The sequence below is a fragment of the Eptatretus burgeri genome, chromosome 8, assembly GCF_056783735.1.
Source record: "Eptatretus burgeri isolate ZD-2024b chromosome 8, Ebu_testis_v1, whole genome shotgun sequence".
Lineage (NCBI taxonomy): Eukaryota > Metazoa > Chordata > Myxini > Myxiniformes > Myxinidae > Eptatretus > Eptatretus burgeri.
This window is the reverse complement of record NC_140968.1, coordinates 16,618,011-16,644,888: the sequence shown is the minus strand read 5'-3', so window position 1 is coordinate 16,644,888 and position 26,878 is coordinate 16,618,011. Positions and strand designations below refer to the sequence as shown.

The window sequence follows — 26,878 nt, the reverse complement described above, 5'->3', positions numbered from 1 at the left end:
GAGAGTTGCTAAAATTCATGGAGTTTTAAAATTTAAACAAAGTCCTTGGATGAAAAAGTATATTAAATTCAATACAGATGTGAGAGCAAATACAAAAGTAAAATTTTAAGGGGAATTCTATAAATTGATGAATAATGCTGTCTTTGGAACGACAATGGAGAATGTTAGAAACAGGCAAAACATTAGATTTGCAACATCTTGGAAAGAAGCTTCTCGATTGATAAATAAACCAAGTTTTAAGAGAGAAGAGGTTTTTCAGAGAACTTTTCTGCTATTCATATGGAAAAGGAAAGTATTGTAATGGATATACCAATTTATATTGGAACAGCAGTTCTTGATTTATCAAAGATATTGATGTATCATTATTTGTATAATGGTTTCAAGAAAGAGTATGATGAAAATGTTTCATTGTTGTATTTGGACACTGATAGTTTTATCCTCGATATAAAAACTGATGATGTTTATAAAGATATGAAGAAAAATATTGGAGTATATGATACAAGTAATTTTAGTAAGAAGAGTGAGTTATTTTCAAAAAAGAATGAAAAGGTTATTGGTAAGTTTAAGGATGAGTTGGGTGGAAAAGTAATGAGTGAGTTTAGTGGATTGAGAGCAAAGGCATATGCTTTCAGTATGGTGATCAGATTGATCAGAGGTTAAAGGGAATAAAGAAATATGTAATAAAGAAATTAATAACTTTTAGAAATTATTATAATTGTTTGATGAATAAGAAAGAAGAATATAGGAAAATGAATACAATAAGAAGTTATAAACATAAGATATAAATTGAAGAAGTAAATAAAAAGGCATTAGGAGCCTTTGATGATAAGAGATTTATTTTCGATAATGGAATAGATTATGTTCCATATGGATATTGTATGATCGAGTGAATAGAATAGATTGTATTTTAACGATGGGAAGATGGGTTCGGGTTTTTAAGGGCTACCGCCGCGTTTTTTCACAACATATAAATGATCAAACCAAGTATTAATCAAACTAAAGAGTGGAGAAAATCTCAGTCTTGGTATATAAATGGAAAACATAATGAATGTGAAAAATATCAAATAAGTCTTCTTGAAAAAATAAGTAAAACAAAGGTAAATAAAACAAATAAACGACTCAATTTAAAAACTCGTAAGTTAGAGGATGTAAAGAAAAAAAAATATCCTTGAATGGACTGAAAACTTTGATGGTTATCAATTGAACAATGGAAAAACAATTTGCTGTAATCTCAAAATGATATGTGGCTCAGGAGGTGGTCAGACGAGAGCATTAAGAGAAGTATATCATATCATAATGGCACAAAAGGGGTATCTTAAAAAATATAAAGATTCAAATGTTTTATTTGTAAATATTTTAGATGGGGATTATTGTGCAAAGAAAATGAAACTATTGAAGGAATTTGAGAATGAACAAATCTTTATAGGTTCAATGAGTGAGCTAAACAATATGCGTTGGTTATTTAAAAAAAAATTCCCCTCGGCTTGCATGTTTCAGATATTTCTTTAGAATCACCTTGAATAAGTCACATTACTACTTGAACAAATCTTCATCTTATTGCATTGGTTATTTGAAAAGAGTGCCCCGAGGTTAAAAGGGGAGACAAATAAATATACCTTGGGATAAAAAGGGGGTTTATTTTTAGGGAAAAAAAATATGAATCGCTGAATATCCCCCTTTCACTTACATGGGGAAAAGTGAGCCAGAATCAGTATATTCACCCTACTCACAACTAGGTCATGGTTGGAACCCACCAACCAAGTTTCATCGAAATTGGCATTGTATTAACTGAAATCGCCATTTTAAATACTGATAATAAGGGTAGAACAAATATCATTTTTTTTTCGACTAGAACGACTACCCAACAAACATCGACGGAAATACTGACAATAAGGGCAGGAAAAAAAAAAATCTCAAATTTTTTTTTTTGAGATTTTTTTTTTCGACGATCGACTAGCCAACAGACAAGCCGGTAGGTGGACATGGGTTGTCGACCACCCAATAGAACCTGACGCGATGGGCCCGTTCGATGGGGAATGACCTGAGGATTAAGCACAAGAAAATTCATGATTCCAGCTTCAAGGGTTAATGCTGCAGATTGTTTTTTCGTTAAAATACCCCCACATTTGGAGGTTTTTCGGCCATTGCGAGGCAACGGAGGGGTCCATAGCAACGGTTCTTTCTCACACATAACTAGGACAGACCATGAACCTACTATACCAGTTTCATGTATATCTGACTCATAGTCCCTGAGATAGAACGAACTTCGTTTTTGGCTGCTCGCTCTGCTCTCGACTCGAGAGCAGGGGTTCCCAACCTGTGGTACGCGAAACCACAGGTGGTACATTTGGACTTTCTCGGTGGTACGTGGTGTGGAACGCGGCAGCATGCTTCTTTTTTAATGCAGTTTTTATTTTACTTCTCTCTCATGCAGATTGTGCACAATAATTAAATTTATATCGAAAGCAGCTGTACACTGACAGCTGTTTGTTATCGGCCATTGTGCACAAATCTTATTATTTGTTTTGTCTCTACACACCACACTGTCATCATTGCTTATTGCCCGGCTTATTGTTACCATTATCGTTCACCAGCATCATGTCAATGCGAAAATATTCGGTGAGTTATCTCAAGTTAGGCTTCACTTCCATCCAAAAAGGTGAATTAGAAGCTCCACAGTGTGTGATTTGTGGAAAAGTTCTCGGCAATCAATCTACGAGGCCAAGTCTTTTGAAGCGCCATTTTGATTCTGTTCATCCTGAACACAGCGACAAGGACCATGATTTTTTTCGTCGCAAGGAAAATGCCATGAAAAAAGCACGCTTCGACGGCAGCGGCAGTTTTCAAAAGCAGTCCACGGCAGCCGTAAAGGCATCTTACTTAGTTGCACTGCAAATTGCAGAACAGAAAAAAGCTCACACCGTTGGTGAAAGCCTCATCCTTCCCGCCACAAAGGATATCGTACGTCTCATGCTGGGAGAACAAAGCGCCAAGAAGCTCAATTCTCTTTCGTTGCCAAACAACACAGTTCAGAGGCGCATTGAAGAAATGTCAACCAATATTTGTGACCAGGTGGTGGCAGAAATCAAGGCATCTCCATGCAGATTTTTTTATTTTTTTTTTGTATACCTTGCCGAGGCTCGTATGAGAGCTAACACACAACGCACAGCAAGGGGGCATGAGGGGCGGGAGTGGGAGGGACAAAACAGTGGGGGAACAGACACATTAGGAGATCTGTGGAAGGGAGAGGGATGGGACGGGGAACATGGGGAAGAGAAGATGGACATTACAGGGACTTCCAGGAAGGAAAGCAGGGGAATTGAAGGAAGTGGGCTTGGGTGGATTATCAGGGGTAGAAAAGATCGAGGATTTGGATGGCGGATGATAAGAGGTGGTAGTGAAGAGCTGTTTTGAAATCATGGAGGGAAGAATGGGAAAGAATAGAGTGAGAGAGTTTATTCCAAAGGCGGTACTCCATCAGGCTACCCACAAAAACTTTGTAAGTGGTCAGGAACTCAGGTGTGCCGAGGAAGGACTTTGCACGACGGAGGATTCCCAGTTGGCGACTGGCTTTGAAGGCCAGGTTGTACATATGGCTTTCCCAAGAAAGATCATGGCAGATAGTGAGACCCAGAAGCTTGAAAGAAAGACTTCTTCCAGAGGATTGTTGAGAAAGTGGATGGGGGGGGGGGGGGTTCTCTAAACGGTCCTTTCAAAGAGACATAGTGAGAGTGTGAGATTTGTCTGGATTGAAAGACATGTTCCACATGTTGGACCAGTTTGTGATTTTATCCAGATCTGCAGTGAGCGAAGAAGCTGCTGCTTGCCGGTCTGAGGGATGATAGATGGTACGGTAGAGGGTGGAGTCAACAGCAAAGAGATATAGAGGATTTTCCAGAGAGTCGGAGAGATCATTGATGAAAACCAGAAAAAGAACAGGGCCCAGAACGCCACCTTGAGGAACTCCAGCCTGGACAGGAAGAGGGGATGAAAGAACTCCATTTCGGGCCACACGTTGACTGCGACAGGAGAGGAAGTCTGCGAGCCATGAGTGGAGATTGCCTTGGATACCATGGGAAGAGAGTTTGGTGAGTAGGGCAGGGTGCCAGTCTGTGTCAATAGCATGTGATATGTCCAGGGATACGGCTCGGATTTCCTGTCTGGCATTGAGGACCTCCATCCATTGATGGGAGAGCAGAAGCAGCATATCCATGGTAGAGTGACCTGGTCTGAAACCAAATTGATGATCGGAAATCAAGCCATTGGAGAAGAGGAAGGATTTCATGTCTGAAGCGATGATGGATTCCCTAACCTTGCTGATGATTGGGAGAAGGCTGATTGGTCTGTAGTTGCAGGGATCTGTTTTTTCACCTTTTTATGCAGGGCAGTGATGTTTGCAGATTTCCAAGCAGATGGCAGATGACCTTGAGCAAATGAGAGGGTGAATATAACAGAGAGAGGGTGAGCAAGAGCAGAAGAGCAGGCTTTGAGGATATGTGGGCTGATGCCGTCTGGACCGGTTGCAGAATCTGAGTCGAGGTTTGAAATCAAGCTCTCCACCTTGTTAGGAGAAAAGGACACAGATAGGTAAGCTGGGGAGAGAAAGTGATGGGTTTAGGACACAAGATTTAGCTGCAAACACAGAGTTTAGGCATTCAGCTTTTTCATGTGCGGTATCAGCAGTGTGGCCATTTGAGGTAAGGGAGGGGATGGAGGGGGAACAAACACCAGAAACAGATTTGATTAAACGCCACCAGGATTTCCATGGTAATGGGGAGGAGGGAGAGAGTTCAGACTTGAGATGAGAAAGATGTTGTTTTCTGGCTCTCCTGAGGGTAGATACACACTTGCTCCGAGCTTTGTGGAAGGAACTGAGATTGCCCTCAGTTGGGTTTGCTTTCCATGAGGCAAAGGCAAGTTGTTTCAGGACAACTGCCTCGCCACAAGCCTCAGTAAACCAAGGGCAAGAGGAAGGGTAGGACAACTGAAGACAAGAGGGGATAAATCTGTGCATGAGGGAGAGCAAGTTTCTTTGAAAGAATTCACAAGATGAGTTGATGTTTGAGAAAGTAGTGATAGGAGACTCGTCTTTAAGTTTGATGGCTGCTTGGAGACCCTGCCAGTCGGCTTGAGTGAAATGCCAGACTCGACGGCGGTTAGGTGGTTCTCTGATAACAGCCAGAGAGATGTCCACTTTGACAAGGACGTGGTCAGAAGAACCGATTGGAGCGGTGAAAGAGCAGCAGATATTGTCAGGGAAATTTGTCAAAATCAGATCCAAAAGAGATTGAGTACCATTGGTTGAGATCCGGGTCAGGAAGTTGACCGATTTAGTCAGTCCCAATGAGTCGAAGAAAGCTTTTGCTGAGGTGCCATGGCAGGTGAGAGAGGTACGCACACCTCGCCAACTGGCATGATGACAATTGAAGTCACCACATAAGAGGAAGAGAGAGTTTGGATGAGAAGATAGAAGATGGTCCATGTTTTCGGATGTTGAGGTGTAGATGTAGTCATTACTGCTAGGTGGACGGTACAGTACACATATAAACATGAGGTGGGAGTGGAGGGGAAGTCGTAGCCAGAGGTATTCCTGGGGGTGTGGGGGAGTGAGAGCAGTGCATGGAGAGTGAGGAATAGAGTCTTTGATGAAGAGAGCAACACCTCCACCAGGACGAGGCTCAGGTCTGTCATACCGGAGGAGGGAGTAACCAGGGAGAGATACTTGGGAGGCAGACACTTCTTGGGAGAGGAAAGTTTCTGTTAGACAGATTATGTCTGGTTTGTCAGTGGCAGCCTGTATGGAAAGATCTGAAAGGTTTGAGTGAAGGCCCTGGATATTTGAGGTCCACACTTTTAATAAAGAGGTAGGGGAGGAGGCTTTGGGTGTAGGGGTGGGGGGAGGGGGAGGGTAGGACAAGGGATGAGGGGGTAGGTAAGGAGGGTTGTTGAAATAGTGTGGGGGATTGCAGAATAGCTAGGGGAGGGGCCGAATGAGTAGGAGAAAAGGCTCTGTGGTGCTGGGGGAGAGGGGGGGACAAGAGAGGGGAAGAAGGTAGTTGAGGATTTGAGGAGGTGGAGTGAAGAGATGGAGATGAGAGGGCAGTGGAGGGAGGCAGCTTGGTGGATGAGAGGGGGGGGGAGGCAATTTTGAGAAAGATGAGTGAGGGGATGAAAGGTGGGAGAAAGGTGGGGGGGGAATTTTTGAGAGAGGTGAGAGGGAGGCTTGGAAGGACAAGAGTGGGTTGGTTGCTTTGAGAGTGAGAGTGAGGGGTGAGGGGGGTGAGTTGGCACTGAAGTTGGAAAAAAAGAATGGTTGATGGAAAGCGAACATTCATAGCAAACTGGGTTTTTTTTTAAGTTTTAGGTCAGAGATGCGATTTAACACAATTGTTGATGGATGCAATAAAGGCGAATTCAGAGAATGGATAGAAGAAGCGCTGTAACAGTTGGATTTTTTCGGCAAGGAATGAAGGAGAGGTCGAAATGAGAGCAGTCTGTTAAAATAGCAGAAGAATAGTGCATTATGAAACACTAAAGAGTACCACATGTGTGCGAGAGGAAGATGAAGCATTATAAGATCGTTTTTGTTATTATTATTAATGTTTGAGAGAGTTTTCAACAGATTAGGTCATGGAAGTGTTGTCGAAAAAAATCGAGGAAGAAGAGGAGGAAGATAAGAGGAAGATAAGAGGAAGAAGAAGAAGAAGAAGAAGAAGCAGAATCGTGAGAAGGTTCGCGTATTGTTGTCGTTGTTGTTTTATTTTTATTTTTATTTGAGATAAGAAATAGAGATTAGTTGGGAGAATGGGGGACGTTAGGAAAGTGGGGAGGATAGAAATTGAAGGTAATGGGGAGGACAGAAATTGAAGGTAATGAGGAGAAAAAAAAATATTTAAAAATAAAAAATAAAAAAAAACATCGAACACCGAGGGAAACCGGTAGGCCTCAAGCCTAGGCCAAGGCCTTGGCCTCAAGCACCCAGTAAGAACATCGACAAAAAAACTCACAAAATAGCATGATTTTTGAAACAAAACCGAACTCGGAACACACAGTTACATGTAGGTGAGAAAATAAACAGTTAAAACGGGACAAATAACGAACGGAAACTTAACTTTGAGAACGTCAGCAGAGAGCCCCAAAGGAGACCTCTGGTCGCTCCAAACCCAGAACTGGAAGTGATTTTCTATGCAATTGGTGAGTCAACTGACGTCGCAAATTGTGCCCAACTGTTAGCGTTCGTTTGGTACATGCATAAAGCCAAGTACAAGGATGAAATACTATTTTGCCACCCGCTAAAACCCACAATGACAGCAAAGGACATTTTCGAAGAGGTGTCTTCCGTCTTTGATCAAGTTGGGCTGTCATGGGTTGATCTGAAAAGCTGTACGACAGATGGTGCTCCAGCTATGTTGGGGTGAAGATCAGGTTTCCAAACGCTTGTGAAGGCAGTTGCTCCTGAAGTGCGCGGCCTGCACTGTGTAATCCACCACCACGCACTCGCAGCCAAGGCGCTCCCCAAGCCATTGACTGACATTCTCTGAACCATGATCAAAATTGTGAACTATGTGAAATCCCAGGCTCTCAATTCGCGACTTTTCAAGAAACTTTGCGAGGATTTCGACTCGGACCATAAAGTTCTCTTATTCCACACTGAGTTGAGATGGTTATCCCATGGAAATATGGCGGAGCGCATGTTTCAACTGCCAGCTGAGCTTCGTGAATTCTTCAAAAACGATGGAAAACCAAAGACTGTCGATTTCATCGCTGCTTTGAACGACTCCGACTGGGCATTGCACCTGGCTTATTTGGTCATTTTCCCTCAGTTAAACGCCCTGAACAAGTCTCTTCAGGGGACTGGCGCGACTATCATTGACTTCACAGACAAGGTCAAGGGATTTCAGGAAAAACTCCGTCTGTGGAAGACGAATGTCGAAGCGGGAGTGGTGGTCATGTTTTCTTGCACGGCCGATATTCTTCAGAAGCGTGAAAAGAATCCCCCAAGGGAGTTCATACAACTGGTAAAAGATCAACTCGGTTATTTGGATGAGGAATTACATTCCTATTTTCCGGATCTCAAGGAACTGGATCTGAAAATGATTCGAAACCCATTTCGCATGAATGCATTGGATTTGCCACCTGGAACAGGACTGCAGGAAAGCTTGATTGATCTCCAGAACGACCCCACAGCCAGAGATCAGTTTGACGAGATGAATCTTGCGGACTTTTGGTGTGGAATGTTGGTGTCTTACCCTAAGCTAGCTGCCCTGGCTATTCATTTGCTCATAGTATTCCCATCTTCATGGCTGTGTGAAGCTGGGTTCTCGTCAGTCGTTATTCTAAAAACAAAACAAACATCCCTACTGGATGTTGAACATGATGTTCGGTGCGCTTTATCCAAAACAAAGCCTGACGTTGACCTGCTTGTGAGCAAGTAGCAGGCTCAACCATCTCATTGAATGGAAATTTTACACAATCAAATAGGTACTTACTGTATCATTCTTTTGTTCAGATCAGATTGCTCAATGTCATAGTTGTGAATTGTTAGTATTGTCGTATCTGTCTCGCAAATAAACACTATTTTAGGTGAATTTTGGTGCAGTGGTACTTGGTGGAACGACAAACATGTGAAATGGTACGCTGGTAAAAAAAAAAAAGGTTGGGAATCCCTGCGTCTGGAGCACCCTTATTCTGGACATTTCCATCTGTCTGTCTGTCCGCAAAGCTTTGGTCAAGCCGAGGGGCTAAACCACTCAACCGATTCCAATGAAATTTGATAGGAAGGACCAACATTTCTGGCAATCGTGTGCTTTCGAATATGGGACCCCAGGCCCTAGCAACAGCACTTTAAAGTGGTCAAAAAATCGAAAAAAAATCAAAAAAAAAATCGAAAAATCGAAGCTTAGAGTTCTGTGCGCAATCTATCTTGCTCCCTTCATGCCAATTTGCAGCCCTAACAAAAAATATTTGTCGAACGAGATGGGTTTTGGGCGAGTACATGTCGAACATTTCAGAAACGGTTAATTGCGAATATCTCCAAGAGAAAGAGTCTGATTTTGATGAAATTTGGGTGAAATGTGTACAATGTGGCTAGCATGTACATGAATATCGGCTGGTCGCGTCGGCAAGCTTTCCATCTAGAGTGAGCAGCCTTGTCGCCTCCCGGCTTGTTTTATTTTTTCGATCAGGGTTCATTCAAAGTCTATCTCCTCCGACAGGTTTCATGGGAGCGCACTGAATTTTTTTGTCAAGGAGGCTGAATGTGTTGCCCACAAACGATCATAATTTGATTCTTGAATTTCGATATTTTTATTTTTTTGAGATTTTTTTTGAAAATTACAAAGGCCCGTTGCTAGGCAACCGATGGGTCCATAGCAACGTTTCTCAAACGCGCACAACTCGGTCATGGTATGAACCTACCACCAGAGTTTCATCAAAATCGGCCTACGATTAACGGAGTACTGGCCTGAACAGACAAACACACAGACAGACAGACATAATGACGGAAAACCTGACAATAAGGGTAGATAGATCGACTACCCAACAGACAAGCCGGTAGGTGGACATGGGTAGTCGAACAAGTTGAATTTAGAAGTTTTTCACCTCATACTAGCCAACAAAAGCATTCACAGCAATGGTTCTTTCTCACACATAACTAGGACATACCATAAACCTACCATACCAGTTTCATGTATGTCTGATTCATCGTCTGAGATATAACGAACTTCGTTTTTTTTTTTTTTTTCGACCAGGGTTCATTCAAAGTCTATCTTCTCTGACAGTTTTCATGGGAGTGGGCTGAATTTTTTTTGTCAAGGAGGCTGAATGTGTTGCCCACAAACGATCATAGTTTGATTTTTGAATTTCGATATTTTTATTTTTTTTGGAAAATTTCATAGGCCCGTTGCGAGGCAACCGAGGAGTCCATAGCAACGGTTCTCAAACGTGCACAACTAGGTCATGGTATGAACCTACCACCAGAGTTTCATCAAAATCGGCCTGCGATTAACGGAGTACTGGCCTGGACAGACAAACAGATAGACAGATAGACATAACGACGGAAAACCTGACAATAAGGGTAGATAGATCGACTACCCAACAGACAAGCCGGTAGGCGACATGGGTGGTCGCTATATAATTGCATACTCTCATACAGTTAATCACTGATCTTTATACATACAGTATAAAGTTAATCATACAGTTAATCGGGCTGAAATTTTTTGACAAAGAGGTTGATTATAGTGCGCATAAAACGTGGATGCCGATTTTTGATTTTCGAAAAAAAAGTATTAAAAAATATTTTTCGGATTTTTCCAAAAATTTCAAAGTCCCGTTGCTTAGCAACGGTGGCAGCCAGAGCAATGGTGCTCAAAAGCATACAACGAGATCCTGGTATTAATCTACCAGTCAGGTTTCAACAAAATCGGTTGACTCCTCTGGCCTCCAGAGCTGTCCATTACATACAAACCAACAGACAGACATACAGACAGAAGGAAAACCTGAGCATCACGGTAGTCTAGCGACCACCCAACAGACAGACACACAGACATAACGAATATAGTGGTCACTCTGGCTGGCGCTCGTGAACCAATATATTAAATATTCCAAATTAACCTTGAAGCTGCTATCCACAATGACGAATCACCCAGCTTGTGAAACACCGGGACGACAATGCATTCACGTCCGTCCTAACGTCCATCCGAGGGACAGCACACACTCTGATGTTAAACACTGTGATCTCAACAATTTAGGATCTCGCTTCATGCTCAAAGTGGAAAATATCAAAGGATTTTATAACGAGTATTCAAATGCTGATCGAACCAAACCATTTGTTGATTATGTACCAAAGGTAATGATATCATTTCTTAGTTCCAAGAACGAGCATTTAAATACCTTCCACTTCCAACGTCCTGTTACGACACCATATTCAGCCCTGATTGGTAACACAACACAGATCGGTGGATGAATGGGAAGGGTCCTTCTTATTTGGTGCAGACGAGGTTAATCTTCTTCCACTTAATTCACCGAAGGTTCGTTTCCGATTTATTTTATCGACGATTTTCGATCACCTGACGTCATATTTGCAGAACTAATTTGTCATTGGTCATCGACACGATACAATACACAATACAGTGCAGTTTTCTCTATATGACGTCATATTTGCTGAGCCTTCGACCATTATAAAGTAATAAATAATTTTCATGTCGTTTTTTCAAAGTACAGTTTCATACCTTTTGCACAGAAGAGCTGCAGGACTATCCCAAAACACCATACACACTATATGGCTACATTTACCTGCCTGACAATGACATCAATAACTCTACAATCCATCTCAACGGAAGATTTTTCTCTCATTTGCCCCACCTGCCAAGCAACATGGCAGTCAAACAAGAACATCCGGATATTTTAACTACCAGTCGCGTAGGTATTATGTAGACATTTAAAATTAGATTTCAACAATTTTATTGGCATTTAAATCAGTGTGACAGCATCATCAATCTCTGCATTACCATGGTGACCACATGACATTTAACTCGAAGCTCACTTGCAATTTATGAAATGCAATGTGTGGTTTAATTTTTTTTTTTTTTCAAATGACATTCTTCACAGATTAAAAGAAAAATCCTCAAAGACTTTAAAGCTCCCTCACAACACAACACAACACAACCTCACAACTTTAAAGCTTGCACACGGTTGGAATCCCGAATGGAGGGTAAATTCTGCTATGGGTTGGGTTTCCCCTGGGTTGGATTCCTGACCCAGTGTTTGACATGCAGGCAATTGGAGCTCCAAGCTGTCTCTGAGATTAAAATTAAACCTCAATGTATGTTCCATTTTATAACCCAGGAATGCTCTGTTTGTATAATACGCTATCTATCTATAATTCCAGTAGTGTGTGTGTGTGTGTGTGTGTGTGTGTGTGTGTGTGTGTGTGTGTGTGTGTGTGTGTGTGTGTGTGTGTGTGTGTGTGTGCGCATGTGTGTGTGCGTGTGCGTGTGCGTGTGCGTGTGCATGTGTGTGCGTGTGTATGTCTGCGACCGCCGTTTCTCGACAACCACCAGTCCGATCTGATTGAAACTTGCCAGGAATATTGCCGGGGACCCACGGATATGCCTTTTCAAGGTTTGATATTAATCGGACGAGCGGTTCCCAGGTTACGGCCATTTTATTGCTTTTTTTCAGTGTTGGAAAGGTGTCTATATCGCAGCTGACGTGTCGTTCCACCTAATCATGCCATTCTTTCCCAAATATATCTCAGAATAATGATAACAGCATATTAATAACAATAATAATAACAATAATAAAAGCAAAATAATTGGCAGAAATAAGTGTGATGAAGACCCTCACCAACCCTGGCCAAGAATTGAGGGGAGTCAACTGAGGATTCTCGAATATACGGTTTATTGAAGTTGCACAGCACACTTGCAAGTGGAGGTGGCACAGGGACCAACCACAACAGTCAGAACCTGGACCACACTAAAGGTTACACTCCAAAAGTTTCATATATAAAACCTATTCCTAGGCGGAGAAAAGCAAGCAAAGAAAGAAACAAATAAAAGATGCAAGTGGGCTTTTTCCCCCTCCCTGCGGCCCTCGGGGAGAATTAGCAGTAAACAGCTCCTTTCTCACGCTTCAGACAGCGAGAAAGCGCCGGCACATATTCATAAACAGGAGCAAATCCTTTGTAGTTCTCCAAGACTTGTTGACACTCCACTGGAATTCATAACAGCCTGCAAAAGCTGCTCTCTGGCAAGGCCAGGCTGGCTTGTTGATATTACATTTTAACACATCGTAAAGCAAATTGTAAAACGAGGGCAAAAGCTTGGAAACACAATTTGAAGCAACCCGGCCAATGGTTTGAATCCAGACACCTGGTTAATGCAATTGATGAATGTTTAAATAATTCAAATGTACAAATATGGGCCAATGGGGTCATAACAATAAGAAGAATAACGTGATACAATGACCAATGTCTATCAACCAATAACGACCTATATATTGTCTGTCAACTAATAATGACCAATAACGTCTGTCAACCAGACAGGACATGGTGCTATGACATCACGAATGACGTCACAATTAATGGGGGTTTTTTTTGCACAATTGACGTTACAATTCTTCTTCCTCTTCGTTCGGTATGACGTCACAATCGACGCTGGGGACCTGAGTGTGTGCCTTTTCAAGGTTTGATATCGTTCTTCATCCGTTTAGGCTGTTTCCCAAGGTTTGAAAGCTGTTTTTCCCAAGGTTTGAATTAATTGTTCAAATTATTAATTAATCCCAAAGTTTGAATTTCCCAAGGGAAACAGCTGTTTCCTAAGGGTTTGAAAGCTGTTTTTTTTCCCAAGGTTTGAATTAATTGTTGTGCTTGGTAGACATTTGTGAATACATTTACAGAGGAGTGAGAGAGGGGTGCGAGAGAGGGGAGGGAGAGGGAGAAGGCATCACAATTCAAGAGAGGGGGAGAGAGGAGAAGCGAAAGGGGGTGGGGGGTGAGAGTGGGGGTGAGAGTGGGGGTGAGAGAGAGGGGCGAGAAAGGAGGGGGGAGAGAGAGGAGGGGCGAGACTAGGGGGGAGAGAGGGGGGCGTCACAATTCTTCTTCTTCTTCGTTTGATACGACGTCACAATTAACGCTGGGGACCTGAGTATGTTTCCCAAGTGTTTCCCAAGTTATGGCCATTTATGATACGGTTGGTCCGATCCAATTGAAACAATGCCCCAATCCAGTCGTCATTTACGAGAGCGAAGGAACGAAGCTGCACATACTGCATGCACCTATGTGCCCGTACTACTATATTTTAAATAAGTTACCTTTCAGCCCGATTTAATCTGTTAACCAGCTTCATCAGCTGAGCACACAAACATTCTCTTGTTTCACGTCTCCAATCACACAGCTCAAAACAATCACCCCTCACAATTGATTGATCATGACAAGGACTGGCATTCTGAGAGTATTTCCACAATTCTCTTTTAACATGTTTTTAATCTCTTTTAATCGGTAAATGCATTCCATTCATCTGTCATGCACAATAAACACAATGGTCAATTATGTAATTTTTATTGCCCCCCATTTTCTAGCTAAAATGTGAGACAGGCATTTCACATCTAATTATGTTCAATGCACATGGCATATGTCAAATGGAGAGGAAAATATCTTTTAATAGTCTCACATGGAGGATTCACATTTAAATCCAAATGCCTTTTACCTTTCATCTTACAGCAATGACAATACCATTGTAGTTCCGGTCATTCAAAAACTTCTCATATTCTTTCCAAATTCTCTGAGATCTCACCTAAGTTTTTTTGTCCTCTGCAACCCCATCACACCAGGTATTGCTTCACGAAACACCAAAAGACTCTCCAAGCTCGTGATTCATCACTCGCAATGCCTGTACGAATGTGCACCCCTCAGAACTTTCGACGACAATTGCACAGTTTTAACAGTCAATTTTTAGTCTCATAGATTCATATTTACAAGAACCAAGGAGATAAAACCAACCAACACCACCCTCATCATCACCTTAATATAATAAAAGACTTTCATTACCTTTTGGCAAATGCCATGCTGAAAAATTGTCATCCCATCTTGGTCTCATATGCGCTCAAGATCAGATAAGGTTGAATAATATCTCAAGCTTCACAACTTTACATCCTTGAATCTTGTTTTATTCATTTATTTTACATTTTATAAATGTTCTTGCAGACCAAACACTGATCATGTTGGTCAACTTGTATTCAAACACATCTTGAATTAATGTAAATGAATTTCCCACAGGGATTAAAGCCCCTCACCTTATCTGATCTGAAAAACCCGTGTCTTCCATCAGCCCACTCTGCAACCACTCACCTCCAGGTCTTAATGCTCCTGCCTCTGGCTTGCTAAATTGTCGAAGAAATTCTCAATTCCTCCTGTACATTTGAGTCATTTATTAAAACAATAAAACATGCAAATAAAAACAAGCACAACATATCGAAATGGAGAATTCAGAGGCACTTCAATAAGCAACAGTCTTCCTCTGATTCTAAAGTTCATCAGAATATTGCATTCTTACATAGTGTTCAGTGAGATGAAGTCTGTTCTTCTGTCCCAGTTGCTGAAACCACCAAGACATGTTCAGGGTTCAAGACAGAGATCATTCACAGCTTTGTGGCAGCAGCCATCTGGAGGTCAGCTTAATTTTAAAGGACTCAAGAATATTTATGAATTGAAGGTTGATAGGAATTTTGTGCGATATTCAGAGATCAGAGAGGTGAATTCAACCTCGGCACAGAATGACATCATCCCATCTTGGTGCTTGGATGGATCACATATGGCTCCGTCATCTGGATTGAGAAGGTCAGGGAAAGATTTACAATTTGAAGCTGACAAAAGAGGAAAAACACATCTGGATATTTCCTTAAACCAGCATTCCATTGGTGCTAGAATAATACCTCCACCCAGACTTTCAGAAACCAATATAATTCCATTTTTCAAAATCCCTTAATCAGCAAAATAAAATCAAACAATAGGTAATGCTCTTATACTGAATATTGATTAAACTTGAAAGGTCTATCTGTATTGGGCACCTTCACTGGGCAGATTGATCATCTTTCAACAAAGAAAGAGTTAAGGTCATTTAAAATGCAAATATATACTGTATTATGATAACAAATACATGTTCAAGCACATAGAATTTAAATAATCATGCCATATTTGAGTACATTTTTCATTCAAGGATTACAATACATTTACTTTTAAATCAAGTTTAATTACCAAGCCGGTTTAATTGGCAATATTTTATAATCATTTTTATCACCCTCGAACCCATGATGCAAATTCTGGAGAAATTTGCAGACTTCTCTTTGCTGATTAATTTTTTGCAATATCTTGTGTTGTCGCTGGGGGCCTTCTTCTCTTCCGAGGTATTTGAACGATGCTTCGATTTTCAGTCATGTATTGTCTTTCTTTTGCATGGAGTTTTGGATGCTCTCCTGCATGGATCCTCATATGCTTATTGAAATTGCCATTGTCAGAGAAACCTTTGTCACATATGGAGCATTTGTAAGGTTGCTCTCCTGTGTGGATCCTCATATGTATTTTCAAATCGCCTTTTTTATAGAAACCTTTATCACATATGGAGCATTTGTAAGGTCGCTCTCCTGTGTGGATCCTCATGTGTATTTTCAAATGGCCTTTTTGAGAGAAACCTTTATCACATATGGAGCACTTGGAAGGTCGCTCTCCTGTGTGGATCCTCATATGTATTTTCAAATCGCCTTTTTGAGAGAAACTTTTATCACAAATGGAGCATTTGTAAGGTCGCTCTCCTGTGTGGATCCTCATATGTATTTTCAAATGGCCTTGTTGAGAGAAACCTTTATCACATATGGAGCACTTGGAAGGTCGCTCTCCTGTGTGGATCCTCATATGTATTTTCAAAACGCCTTTTTGAGAGAAACCTTTATCACATATGGAGCATTTGTGAGGTCGCTCTCCTGTGTGGATCCTCATATGCTTATTCAAACTGCCATTGTCAGAGAAACATTTGTCACATACTGAGCATTTGTAAGGTCGCTCGCCTGTGTGGATCCTCATATGTATTTTCAATTCGCGTTTTTGAGAGAAACCTTTATCACATATGGAGCATTTGGAAGGTCGCTCTCCTGTGTGGATCCTCATATGCTGATTCAAACTGCCATTGTCAGAGAAACCTTTGTCACATACTGAGCATTTGTAAGGTCGCTCACCTGTGTGGATCCTCATATGTATTTTCAAATTGCGTTTTTGAGAGAAACCTTTATCACATATGGAGCATTTGGAAGGTCGCTCTCCTGTGTGGATCCTCGTATGTATTTTCAAATCGCATTTTTGAGAGAAACCTTTACCACAAATGGAGCATTTGTAAGGTCGCTCTCCTGTGTGGATCCTCATATGTATTTTCAAATGGACTTTTCGAGAGAAACCTTTATCACAGATAGAGCAATTGTAAGGACGCTCTCCTGTGTGGATCCTCATATGCCTATTCCAAGAGTCTTTTTGAGAGAAACCTTTATCACAAATGGAGCATTTATAAGGACGCTCTCCTGTGTGGATCCTCATGTGCTGATTCAAACTGCATTTTTGAGAGAAACCCTTATCACAAATGGAGCACTTGTAAGGTCGCTCTCCTGTGTGGATCCTCATGTGCTGATTCAAACCGCCTTTTTGAGAGAAACCTTTATCACAAACAGAGCATTTGTGTGGGCATTCTCCTCTGTGGGTCCTCATGTGTATTTTGATGTTTCTTGTTGAAGTAAAATGTTCATTGCATATATTACACATTTGCCTTTCGATCACCTTTTTAGGTTTGCTTAATTCAATATTGATCTTTGTGCTGTTTTCACCAGATGTATACTTGTAGTTTGAAGGCCGTGAGTCTTGTTCTTGAGATTGTTTCTTCAAAATAGACATCTTCTTCACCATCAAGCTGCTGCTGGACCTTATCTGTCCAACTGGACTCCTTAATTGTTCTACAAAAACAAAGAACAGGAAGTTATTTCACCTTTTTTCTGTCAAACTCAAAATACAAAATATTTCACAATTTTGAAAATTTTACAAACCCTCAATTCAAAAGATTGAATATTCATTTTGTAACTTTCTACTCACCTTTTGCAGAACAGAAAGGACTGTCATTTGTGAAATGAACAACTGAATCTTCCTTTACAGAAGCATATCTTAAAGTTGCTGAGACAGATTAACCGTTGTCGTCTGGATTCCACATTTACAGGATATACTGTTGTGAGGCCAGAGTTTCGGCAGTGAGCATGACCCCAAGATTGAGCAGTAGAGAAGGCTCCACCTAACACCCTGAATTTATAGGTAATCACCCCGGATAACTCCGGAGCTGACGGGTCCCCTCATCAGACCGAAGATTGCCAATAGGTCGTTTGCCAATTTTAATTTACCTCAATACCCACGTCGTCCAACCTACTGGGGAAATTCACCCTCGGCGGAGCTCGAGCGGAACGAGCCGATAGCGTGCTCGAACCGTGCGTAACCCGAGCGGATGGTTACCGAGGTACGTCGGTCCAAATGCTTCCCAATTTCCCAACAAGCACCGTGCTAAACCAATGAAAGAAACAAAGAGATGAGCTGAAACATTTAACGGGGGATTTATTTATAATTGGGGAGCAGGGGAGACACACACACAAAGAGCAGAGTTATCATGACTAAAGGCCCGGTCACACCTTGACGTTTTAGCCAACGTATGCCGATTTTTGAAATTTATTTCTAAAACTCTGGCACACGTTGAATACGTTATGGGTAAGTTTTGATAACATTGAGAGCACGCTGAAAAACACTGCCATATGTCGTTGTACGCTGGCTTTAAACGTTGTACTTTTCGGTTGTCCTCAAATTTTTTCATGCTTGAAATTTCACGACGTATGCCGGCGTATAACTCACACGTTCCGCTACGCTGGCCACAAGTTGTATGCACAGTCTGCGATCGTTGACAGACGTCAACACATGCTACTTGTAAGTTAATCATAAGTTGAGACACGCCGAGGTAATGTTTAGCGTACCCGAAACTTATTTCTAACCTATGATTAAGGTGTTGTTGGCACGTTACGCGATCGTTGCCACACATCGACAGACGTTACTTTTAAGTTACTCATAGGCTGAAAGACGTCGGTATAATGGATCGTCCTTGCGCCAGCGTCCACGGCGACGGCCAGGACACTTATTTGCAGCATTCTTCAAACTTTTCTTCGGCATGACGAGGATGTTCACACTTCGATGTCTAGCTTGGCTATGATTCCAATTGTCCATCGGCAGCGTCTATTTAAAATAGTCGAGTTTGAGCGTTTTAACACGATCAGAAGAAACGCTTCAAATTTCCAAACCCCAGCATCAAAAAACAAAGGCGAGTGACAGCAATTTAAATCGTTCATTGTAAACAATGAAAATAGTTGAGTGGTACCGTTTAAAAGTCGTTGAGTGTAAAAAAAATCTAATTGTTGAGCACAAGCGTCTACTTTCAATAGTGGGGTTTGAGCGATTTAGCACGTTCAATAGAAACGATTAAAATTTCTGAGCGCCAGCGTCAAAAAACAAAGGCGAGTGACAGCAATTTAAATCGTTCATTGTAAACAATGAAAATAGCTGAGTGGTACCGTTTAAAAGTCGTTGAGTGTAAAAAAGAAATCCATTTGTTGAGCGCAAGCGTCTACTTTCAATAGTGGAGATGCAGCCATTTAAATCATTGAGTTTATCATTTAAATCGTCAAATCGTTAAACGCAAGGACGATCCATCATAACCCACACCCTCCCCCTCACACTCACCTACTACTGCCAACATGAACAAACTACTACTAATACTAATACTAATACTGATACTGTTACTGCGGACATGGACATCGACTCAAAAAGGACTCGAAAACACTGTTGGGTTCCCCTTTTATGAGCAGCATTTTTATATACCAATTCCCAAAACCGCTGGGAACACGTCTTTATATGGCAGTTGTAAGCTAGAAACACGTTAATTTATTTTTTTGTCGATCGGAAGACGTCATTGGAATACGTCTACATACGTCGATGTGTGTTGGGACTACGTAAAGAATTGGTTCAAAGCACGTCAAACATAAGTTAGAAATAAGTTTCGCGGAAAAAAGACATTACCACGACGCGTTTCGACTTATGAGTAGCTTATAAGTAGCGTTTGTGGACGTATGTAAGCGTCCACATATCGTGTGTAAAACTTATCCCCATCGCATGCGGAACGTGTGTCATACGCCGAGTACGTCATAAAATTTTGAACATGTTTAAAATTTCTTGACGTACTCTACTTACTACAACGTATGATAGCGTACTTTAGCGTTGTACTCACGTATACCAAACTTACTCATACCGTATTTGACGTGCCCCAACGTTTTAGACACATTTTTCTTAGGTCGGCATACGCTGGCAAGATCGCCAAGGTGTGACCGCGATGTTGACACTTCCATTTCTATGGCAGTTATGATTCGAATCGTTGTGCGTCAGCCTTTTAATAGGCTACGTCACGACATCGTCGGCGATGCGTGAAACGCGCTATGCCTAAGTTAGACTATCGTTGGGCATCGGTTGTGTAGGCCGACAACAGGTTCAGCATTCGTTGGTATAAGTTATCTATAACACAACGAAACGTTCTGTGTCCATTACCAATGCGTTATACATAAGACCAAGTCGCTATGAATACGTCCGGATCTTTAAAAAAAAACATCAAAAGTTCAACGTAAGCCAGCGTTTTAGATACATTTTAATACGTTGCCATCGCTGGCTAAAACGTCAAGGTGTGACCGGGCCTTAAGCAAGGCAAATAATGTGAAAAAAGCACTTAACAGACGGGCCCACACACACACACACACAAAAATGGCCCAGCCAGCCTTTATTGATGCCCACCAGCTCGGAGGGAAGGTGAGCCGAAGGGGAGAACCTGTCTCGCACCTCCCCACCTCATGCGGTTTTCGATGATCCAGTTCAGCGGGACTCAAATCCGCAACACAATGTGATGATGGATGCCAGCCGGCACGAAGGTGGATCAGACAGAACGCCGGCAGGCCAGACGAGACGACCAGGTGACCAGGCAATGCGACCTTGACTGGACCTCTGCTGGAGCTCGACAGAACCGAACTCCACTCGATTCCAACTAAACTCCAGGTGGATCGTAACTTCACTCGAGCACAGTCGGGTCTCAACACACTGTGGCCCAACAACTGCGCTGGACCGATTGCAAACTCACTCATGCACTGTCGGGTCTCAGCACTCTCTCGCTCAGTCCGATCGCGCCCAAAAAAAATCCCCTTCTTGTTCGGGGGGCGGGGGGGGGACACCTCTTCGCGACCCCCTCCCCCACTGGACAGTTTTGGCAAAATCGCTCGTCGCCTCTGTCACTGGCCAAAACGGGCGCCAAATCTGTTGATTGGTCCGATGCGTGGTGACATCACGTGGACCGCCCCTCACACAATGGAGGAGTCCCATTGGTCGAAGGATGGGAACCTCGCTTGCATCATCCCGATTGAGTGAGAGCCGCCGCGAGGTTCTGCCTTGAACTCCACCAACCGCGGGCGCTATGGCGTCAGGTTGAGGAAGTGAGGCGAAGGCGTGTTGTTGTTATCTTTGTTGTTCAAGATGTCAGAAAAAAGATTTAAAGCCTGACTATGAGTTAACTTTGCAGTGCATGAACACTTCATTCCCATTAGACTAGGGATGGGACCTGAACGAGAAACACGTACTCTCCGATAGAACTGATCTCTAGGACCTGGATGTTGTGTGCGATGAGTTCCAGATTCGGAACAATACATCATCTGAAAACAATGAAGGACATGAAGTTGAAAACACTGCAAATATATATCTGGTCAACAGGTAGTATGGAAGAGACGTCACTTCCGCTGTAAGAACGAGGCTCCATAATGTTGCCAACATTACAGGATAGGAATGAAGGTGTTTACGAGAAATGTATATATATATATATATATATATATATATATATATATATATATATATATATATATATATATATATATATATATATATATATATATAGTTACGAATTTCGGCCCGCCAGTCGTGCGATCGGCTACGTAACTCGAATCGCGACCGCGTCGCCCACCGGAATGGACAATTCAGTCGTGACCCTCCTTGGAACTATCGCCAGGAGCTAGTCACGGATGGGTCTTTCGACCCCACCACAATCATGCCAATCGGCCACCCGCGCAGGATAGGGTTGTTCACCAAACTCGACCTTCCTCAGTACCTGCGAGGGCAGTTAACAGGGCGATCGTACCTCGCCGCTGGCTGGCCAATGACACGAACCGCTTCAGAGGTCCGTTTCGTGCTTCAGTGATAACCGAGTGGTGTTATCGCCGGCCCCGACGGACGTGATTATTTACCGGGTGCTTACACCCCTCTACCAATTCCTTCCGTGATGCAAGATGGAACTTTCAAACAAAGGAAAGGACGCAACGAAATGGGGAACAGTTCGACAAGTACATTTATTTCACACACACACACACACACACACACACACACACACACACACACACACACACACACACACACACACACACACACACAATAATTCAGGCACGAAGCCTGGTGTTGGCGCAGTGGTTAGGGCAGCGGCTTGGGATCCAAAAGGTCCTGAGTTCAAGCCCCGTTGGGCCACTGAATTAATACACCAGGGGGTTGACTCAGCCTGTCATCCTTCCGAGGTCAGTGAAATGAGTAGCAGTGGACTGGGCCGGTTTATACCACGGTTAAAATGGGTGTACCATATCCCTGTGTGTCGTAAGAGGCAACCAGGGTTGTGTCAGGAAGGGCATCCAGCGTAAAACATGTGCCAAATCACTATGCAGATCATACGGATGTCCGCTGTGGCGACCCCTAATGGGAGCAGCCGGAAGAAGAAAGAAGAAAGAAGAAAGAAGAAGAAGGAGGAAGGAGGAAGGAGGAAGAAGAAGAAGGAAGAAGAAGAAGGAGGAAGAAGAAGAAGGAAGAAGAAGAAGGAGGAAGAAGAAGGAAGAAGAAGAAGAAGGAAGAAGAAGGAAGAAGAAGGAAGAAGAAGGAAGAAGAAGAAGGAAGAAGAAGGAAGAAGAAGGAAGAAGAAGAAGGAAGAAGAAGAAGGAAGAAGAAGAAGGAAGAAGAAGAAGGAAGAAGAAGAAGGAAGAAGAAGAAGGAAGAAGAAGAAAGAAGAAAGAAGAAAGAAGAAGAAGAAGAAGAAGAAGAAGAAGAAGAAGAAGAAGACGACAATAATTCAGGCACGTATACAGTGAAAGCAAGAACACAACGCAGAGTTACAATCAAATAAAAAAGGCAATTATTTTCAGCACACTTTTACAGGTTTACTTACAAGACTGGCGCCACACATACATTTACACAAAAAGCAAAGAAAACAAAAGCCACCCTCATAGGCAAGGAGGCAGACAAGTCCGTGGACCAAATGCGCGTGGAACCTGGATGAGCGGCCAGGTCCACGAGACTGAAGTGGTCTTACCCGCGCCCTCGTGGCGCGATGACGGGCAAGCCGCAATGTCAGCATTACGCGCCTGACTCCATGCCCCTGGCATGGCCGGGGAGCTCCCTCCGGCGTGCTCCGCGCAAGCACGTGTTTCTCGGTCGGCAACACGGTTGGGGTGGGGAACGGACGGGGTTACCACCAGCGCTATCTCAGCGCGGATGGGGGTAATTGTTGATGCCCGGGATGGGGAAGGTTCTTGTTGCTCGGGATGGGGAGAGGGGAATGGCTGACGCTGGGTCCCCCCTAACGGGGCCGCGGGACCGCACTGAATCCGGCGAACTCTTGCCCCAGAGCCCTCCTCCGCGTCCCTGCTCCACTCTGCAACTCGCCCCTCGACCTCCACTCCAAGCTCCGTCCCCCGTTCGTCGATCGGGCCCCGTCTGCACTGCCTGCTTCGAGCTTCTTCCTTTCCACCGTCCGTCCCCGTATATCCTCCACTGCCAACTTCTCAAACTCCACCTCGAGCTGCGCCGCGTTCGCTCTTCCATAGCCCAGAGGTGGAGCGCACATGCAAATACGCGGATCAAATCGCGTTTGGAGGCGGGGCCACACCGCCCGACGCTCAGCCATTGGATGGACGGAAAGGGGGCGTGAACCTCTCCTGATCCGTTTTTCCTCTCCCGAAAGGATCCATGTGCCCTTGTGGCACGACACGTTTGGTAACAATCATCGAACGGGCTTTGGACAGCATGACGTTCGGTGTTGACAGGTGGTGTGGTTGATGGTTGTGGAGGGAGAAAGGCAAAGGTGGTGGGAGGTTTGTTGTGGTGGTTTGGTTGTTGGCGGGCATCGTTTGAGAATGGGGGTGAGGCGATGTTTGCGGGGTGGGGTTGTGGAGGTGAAGGTAGTGGCGGTTTGGTGTAGTTGTTCGGGGGCGTTGTTGGTGGTGGCCATTTGGTTGTTGGGGGATGATTGGTCCAAAATAATGACAGAGAAAAGAAAAACGGCTATCTCAAAGGATCGCAGCCCGGTGAACACGGAAATTCCCTCTAAACAACGGTGGGGAAATCTAACTACACACATACTTATCGTCATAACTGATCTCAGGACCCTTTATGGTGTATTGCGAATTTCCTCAGCTGTAACACTACCCCCTCCCCTTTGTACAGACTTGTCCCGAGTCGCCGAATTTTCATGTGCCATCATGTGTAAGTTCTCCCCGAGTACGTTTTACCTTCGGATCCCTGAGTGCGACATTCAGTGTATTCGTGTCCCCAAAATAAATAACCTACGGGCTGAGTAACTAACGAAACAAACCCACTCATACAGACGACTTAAATAAATTGCCGGCGCGAAGACATACATGCCGGGGGCGCAAAACACATTTACAATACACAACTTAACAACTTAACAACTTAACCTTACAAATCTTTCACTAAACCATGGCACAGGATCAATGGACTTCTGCAAAGAGAAAAGTTAGCAGGGAGCCAGGCTGCTCACACGCAGTCTCTGGCTCATGAAATGCAGGTGACAGGGAATGTGGCCGGCTGCTCACTCGCAGTCCAAGGCCTCCCCCTCGGAAATGGACGCAGCGAACACAACGGCGCACGAGCTGCGCAAATGCAGTCTCCTGGTATGGCTGTCCACTGGGCAGTCCCTGCGGCAAGCGGACGGTGTTGACTCAAACAACACAATGCAACGAACGGTGGATGGATGGATGGAAACAAAACACGGCACACGGGCTGCTAGTGCAGTCCCTTGTTGCAGCTGCCATCAAAGCAGTCCCTGCAAATTTGCGCGAGGATCCTGGCGCACATGGGATTGAACCAAAAGGGGGGGGGGAATGCAAAACAGAACGGGGGCAAAAGATGACGAGGGCAGTAGGCATGGATGGCAAAGGCAGGCAGGCAAGGCATGGCATGATAAGGCCACTGTAGCAAACACAGCCGGCAGATGAACTGGCCGGCACAGGCCTTGCAGCAAACACAGCCAGCAGGTGACGTTGGCCGGCACAGGCCTCGTAGCAAACAGCCAGCAGACGATGTGGCCGGCACAGGCCTTGCAGTGACAGCCAGCAGACGATCCGGCCGGCACAGGCCTTGTAATGAGGAGGTTGGTGGAGGAAATGCGGTCGTGCTGGCCACTCAGAAGGCCGGCTCGGACCTACCCTACTGTTTCCTTCCCAACCTATCGCCTTTGCCTGTCACTGTCCATACCCACCCCCTTAATTTGAAAAAAACCAATTTAGCCCCAAACTTATTTTTTGTTTTTATTTTTATTTTTACTTCCCCTCTATAAATCGTCCCCTAACCCCCTTCATCGTCCTTGTTCGGCTAACCTATCCTGTCTCCTAGCCTACTCCCAACCACTACGTTCCCTTCCTGGAGGGGAATAAGGGAGAGCTCGCGTCCTGTGTCGAGGAGCAACTCAAGCCTCAGGATGGCCTCCTCGGAGTTCAGCGATCTTTACCCAAAGTAGGTCCATCGGCCCACAATGAGAGTGAAGGGATGGATGGTGCAGAGGGGTACACTTCCTAATCTATCCTATCCATTTAACTTTTAAACTACCCCGGGGCTTTCAACAAGAGCCTCTCGCTTAATCTATTGGTTCTAACAACCAGGATTCCCGTCGCCTGTGTTGGTGTACTCACAATTTTGGGCCTTGCCCAGCAATTTTCCTCCCGTGCCCTCACACGGTCTCATGGCTGGGACGTGTGGCTCCCTTGGCAGGAACTCCCCTCTGCCGATTCTCCAGCAATGGCACCCCCGGGCACTACACTGCCTCCAAGCCTACCAGCTCCCTAAACTGGGGAGCGCCCTCCCTGGCAACTCCCCGTCCATGCTCACGTGGCAGGCTGGCGCCCCGGGCCCCTTTCCGAGGGTCACCCGTGCCCACGCGGCCTATGGCGCCCTGGGCCCCGCATCAGCAGGTCACCCGTGCCCACTACGATATCACGGCCCCCCATGGGCCCTTGGCCTACCGCGGCCGACGAGCCCGGTGCCCGGGGTACCCACTCAGCTATACTCACCTTTCGCAGCCACGCCCCCAGCCCGTCAACAGGCTCCTGCACCCCTTCAAACAGGTTTCGAGCCGACATTCCCACCAACAGCAAAAGAACTCCCATTTTTCAATTTGTCTAACCCAGTTAACTCACTCTACACTGACCCAGGGGTCCCTTTGGCGGGAATCACTCCTCCCCCCAATCACTCATCGCACCATGCATTCCACAATCACTCCATTCACTCAGACCCACTGGCCTCACTCACTCATCAAGTACATTTCAATCTCTCAACTCTTCAACACACACATCGCTGATTTCTGCCATCCTGCTCACTACTTCCCCTAACTACCTCGTGCTCCCTCGTCGTCCCTTACAATACAGCACATTCCATTTAACCTACGTAGCTAAGCTACGTCCCCTCTACACACTCACAGTCTGTTCTTGTCTCCAAATAATTTCATGAAAAATCATTTTCCCAACTTAAATCTCAACTAAAATCCCTCCAACTAATCCATTCCATGGGCCCCATGAGGACTTACCCCTGCCCCATGAAGCCGGTCTAAGGTCTTGGTCACATTTGCTCTATGGCGAGGATACAGCGGCCGTACGCCCTCTGAATTGACAGAAACGTGCGGCGGCCGCAGAGAAACTGAGGTGGCCTCAGGGAGGCCCTACGCCGTTTACCTATATTTTACAGGCCGTAGCGGCGCCGTGGAATTATAGCGCGGAGTTATAACTTTTTTTTCATTTCTATGTTTGCCGTAGCAGTTCGACAAGCCAAGCTATGACGTAGATGTGTTCCACTTCGACCTACGTAGGGCGTACGGTGGGCTTGCGTTATTCGTGAGGCTGCCGTAAGCTCTTCTCAATGAAAAATGAATTTTGCCAAACCCCAAAAAATTACGGCGGCCGCACTATT

General features: G+C 44.2%; 2 protein-coding genes across 6 annotated transcripts in view; both read right to left on the bottom strand.

Annotated features, from left to right (window-relative positions):
- Positions 1-26,878, bottom strand: part of LOC147021199 (uncharacterized) — a 476,008-nt gene that overhangs the window by 236,708 nt on the left and 212,422 nt on the right. The window lies entirely within an intron of this gene.
- The window catches only part of LOC147021200 (uncharacterized), a 225,160-nt gene continuing 212,386 nt past the window's right edge, over positions 14,105-26,878 (bottom strand). Inside the window, exon 4 of the mRNA XM_085893695.1 lies at positions 14,105-17,223. Coding sequence (XP_085749821.1) covers positions 15,848-17,223 — 1,376 coding nt within the window. The 3' untranslated portion in view covers positions 14,105-15,847. The remainder of the gene's footprint in view (positions 17,224-26,878) is intronic.